At 40.3% G+C, this 2,624-nt stretch overlaps 1 protein-coding gene across 1 annotated transcript; it reads left to right on the top strand.

The window, feature by feature from the left end:
* Positions 1-2,091, top strand: LOC104793427. The gene is made up of 5 exons (XM_010519778.1): positions 1-460; positions 536-940; positions 1,141-1,233; positions 1,331-1,470; positions 1,544-2,091. Exons 1-5 carry the CDS (start codon positions 32-34, stop codon positions 1,989-1,991), a joined length of 1,515 nt encoding a protein of 504 aa, XP_010518080.1. The 5' UTR covers positions 1-31; the 3' UTR covers positions 1,992-2,091.

Genomic DNA, 2,624 nt, shown 5'->3' with positions numbered 1-2,624 from the left:
TAAATTTTGTGTTTCTCTCATCTTCTTCGATATGATTCTCCAGAAAACGATGCAAACGCCATCTCTCCATCTCTGCAAAAGCTTCACTTCTTCTTCTCCACTCTCATGTCACAACCACAATCTATGCTTTGGATTTCAAAACGCTCTTCTTGTTCCTTCAATCTGCAATCTCCGGCGGCGAAACAATGCCGGCGAGAGAAAAATCGTGGCGCAGGGATCCAGACCAAACGACGGAAATAGCCGTCCGGCGGGAAACAAAGGGAAAGTGACTATGAAAGGTAACAAAGAGAATACATGGAGCGTAGATAACGAAATGGCGGAGAAGGATAAGCGTAAGGTGAAGCCAAAGGGAAGAAGAAGAGGGAAGAGGTTAGGTGGAGGAGGAAGGAAGGGTAAACATGGTAGGGTTTTGGTTTCGGGGACGATGTTGATCGAATCTGAGACTGTTCTTCAAACCCAGGTTTTCGTATTTCTTCAATTTCTCAGATTTCGTCTGTGAAATTAGCTGTATTGTGATTAGAAATTGATTTCGTAGGAACCTGTGATTAAGCCAGTGTGGAGGACGTTTGCGAGTAGTGTGAGTGGGATTTGGAAAGGTGTAGGAGCTGTGTTCTCTCCAATTACTGCAGAGATGGAACCTATTGAAATTGGGAAGAAGAATGAGAGTCTTTATGATTGTTATACTCTTACCAAGATTGAAGCTTTACCATCTCCTTCTAGAGGAGCTACTACTGAGTCTGTGATACAGAGGAAGATCAATTGGGTTACTTTGAATCCTCATGGAGAGTTTTTCCAGGTTGGTGAGAGTAAAGAGGAGATATTGGTTGATCACACTGGTGTAGATAGCCGTTTGCCTAAGTTTGAGTCTTTTAACTTGAAAGCAAGTGATGTCATGGAAGAAGATTCTATGGTAGACGAGCCTGGACTCGTTTACTTTGAGGTATGGCTTATTCTTAGAACCATTGGTTGATCATCTACCTTACATAGTTTTCATGGCAACTACTAGTCTAGCTCTCATTCTCCCTTCTTTTGGCTGAGATAATGGATGTTGTTATTGTCTTTGTGGTGGTGGGGTTAGAATCGGTTTTTGTGCATTGTCTAGGTTTCATCCGTTAATGTTTCCATTTGTGTGATACGCAGGATGGATCATATTCCAGAGGTCCAGTTACAATCCCTGTTGGGGAGATGAGTGAATCGAACTATTACCTCACACCAACTTTCAAGTTTGAACAGGTATGGCTATTTTGGTCTATTTTAATATTGTCAAGTTTGGTTCTTTTCCGCGTTTTGCGAGAAAGGGAATGGCTCATTGCTCCTTCTTCTTGTCCAGTGTTTGGTGAAGGGTTGTCATAAGAGACTGAGAGTAGTCCACACAATAGAATTCGCCAATGGTGGCGCAGATATACAGATAATGAGAGTTGGTGTTTATGAGGAACAGTGGGTTAGTCCTTCAAATTATGAAGAACAAAGGTAACTCCGACCTTTGATTTATCATTCTCTATGGTATGTCAGTATCTCTGACCCTTAACGGTTCATGTCTCAGTGACAACGACGCACCATTGGAGTTGAAACCATTCTCACAGAGGCAACGTATACAACCATCAGAACTGACAGGATCGTGGAAAGTATTTGAAGTAAGTGCAACTCCTCTCTATGGAGATGAAGCCGAATTCGAGCAGCCAGGTGAAAGCACTCCAGTTGTGTACCTATGCACAGAAGCCCTGAAGAGAAGGAATTTACCGGAAACATATGTGTCATTTGGAGAGGAAGAGATGATAGATATGCAAGATGTGTCTGTGATGTGGCTCCCAGGTGGTGTGACTGCTTACGTGGATGTGAAGAAAGATGGAGTCTTGTGCGTTGGAGTTGGATGGTATTCAGATGAAGGGATCAATCTTGTGATGGAGAGAGACTATGATTTGGATGGGAATCTTAAAGAAGTTAGATCCAAATCCGAAATGAAGAGACGATGGACAGAAGAGCCTAAGTAAAAAAAATCCTCTGTTTCAGACTGATGTTTTACTCATTAGTACATATAAGTAACAGTAGCCGATGTTTTTGGTAAAGCAATAAAATTGTCTTTTTTACTAATGGACGTCACCATTTAAACAACCGTACTGCCCAAAAAAAAAAAAAAAAAAAAAAAAACCACCNACTTATGCCGGCGGCGTAAGTTCCTCCGGAGAAAGTTTATCGAACTTGTGCCCTAACTTGGTAATTTGCTTGATAGGCCAATTGGGCCCGAAGTTTAAAAAATTGGGGCTACGGTTTATTACCCACTGGATCTTACCCACATAATTCATTACTTCAATTGTTAGCTTAGCTGGATAATTAATTAATTATCCACAAAGTTTGACTTTAGAGTTAAAAAATAATATGATATTAGAATCCGTAATAAACAAACTATAAATAGTAACGAATGTGTTAAAGTCCTTTTGTGTTTGATAACTAAACTGATATTTGGGTGTATACGTATATGCAACTGACAAGCTCGTCTTTTCACCTACACTTTGAATTTCAAAGAAGTAAAAGAAAAAAAAAATGGAATGAAGAAAAGAAAACGAAAGGAGAATGGAAGAGGGGAGACAAAGTGGGAACCTACAAGAGAGAAAAAAAAAAAAAAA

Source organism: Camelina sativa, chromosome 6 (genome assembly GCF_000633955.1).
Source record: "Camelina sativa cultivar DH55 chromosome 6, Cs, whole genome shotgun sequence".
Lineage (NCBI taxonomy): Eukaryota > Viridiplantae > Streptophyta > Magnoliopsida > Brassicales > Brassicaceae > Camelina > Camelina sativa.
Note: the sequence above shows the minus strand (reverse complement) of the source record. Positions and strands in the feature narration are given on the sequence as shown.

What these genes read in the sequence shown, in the direction of transcription:
- LOC104793427 (XM_010519778.1), top strand. Translation starts at nt 32, where the DNA reads ATGATTCTCCAGAAAACGATGCAAACGCCATCTCTCCATCTCTGCAAA. An exon ending in AGACTGTTCTTCAAACCCAG is followed by an intron (nt 461 to 535) that starts GTTTTCGTATTT and finishes TTGATTTCGTAG; the next exon opens with GAACCTGTGATTAAGCCAGT. An exon ending in TCAAATTATGAAGAACAAAG is followed by an intron (nt 1,471 to 1,543) that starts GTAACTCCGACC and finishes TTCATGTCTCAG; the next exon opens with TGACAACGACGCACCATTGG.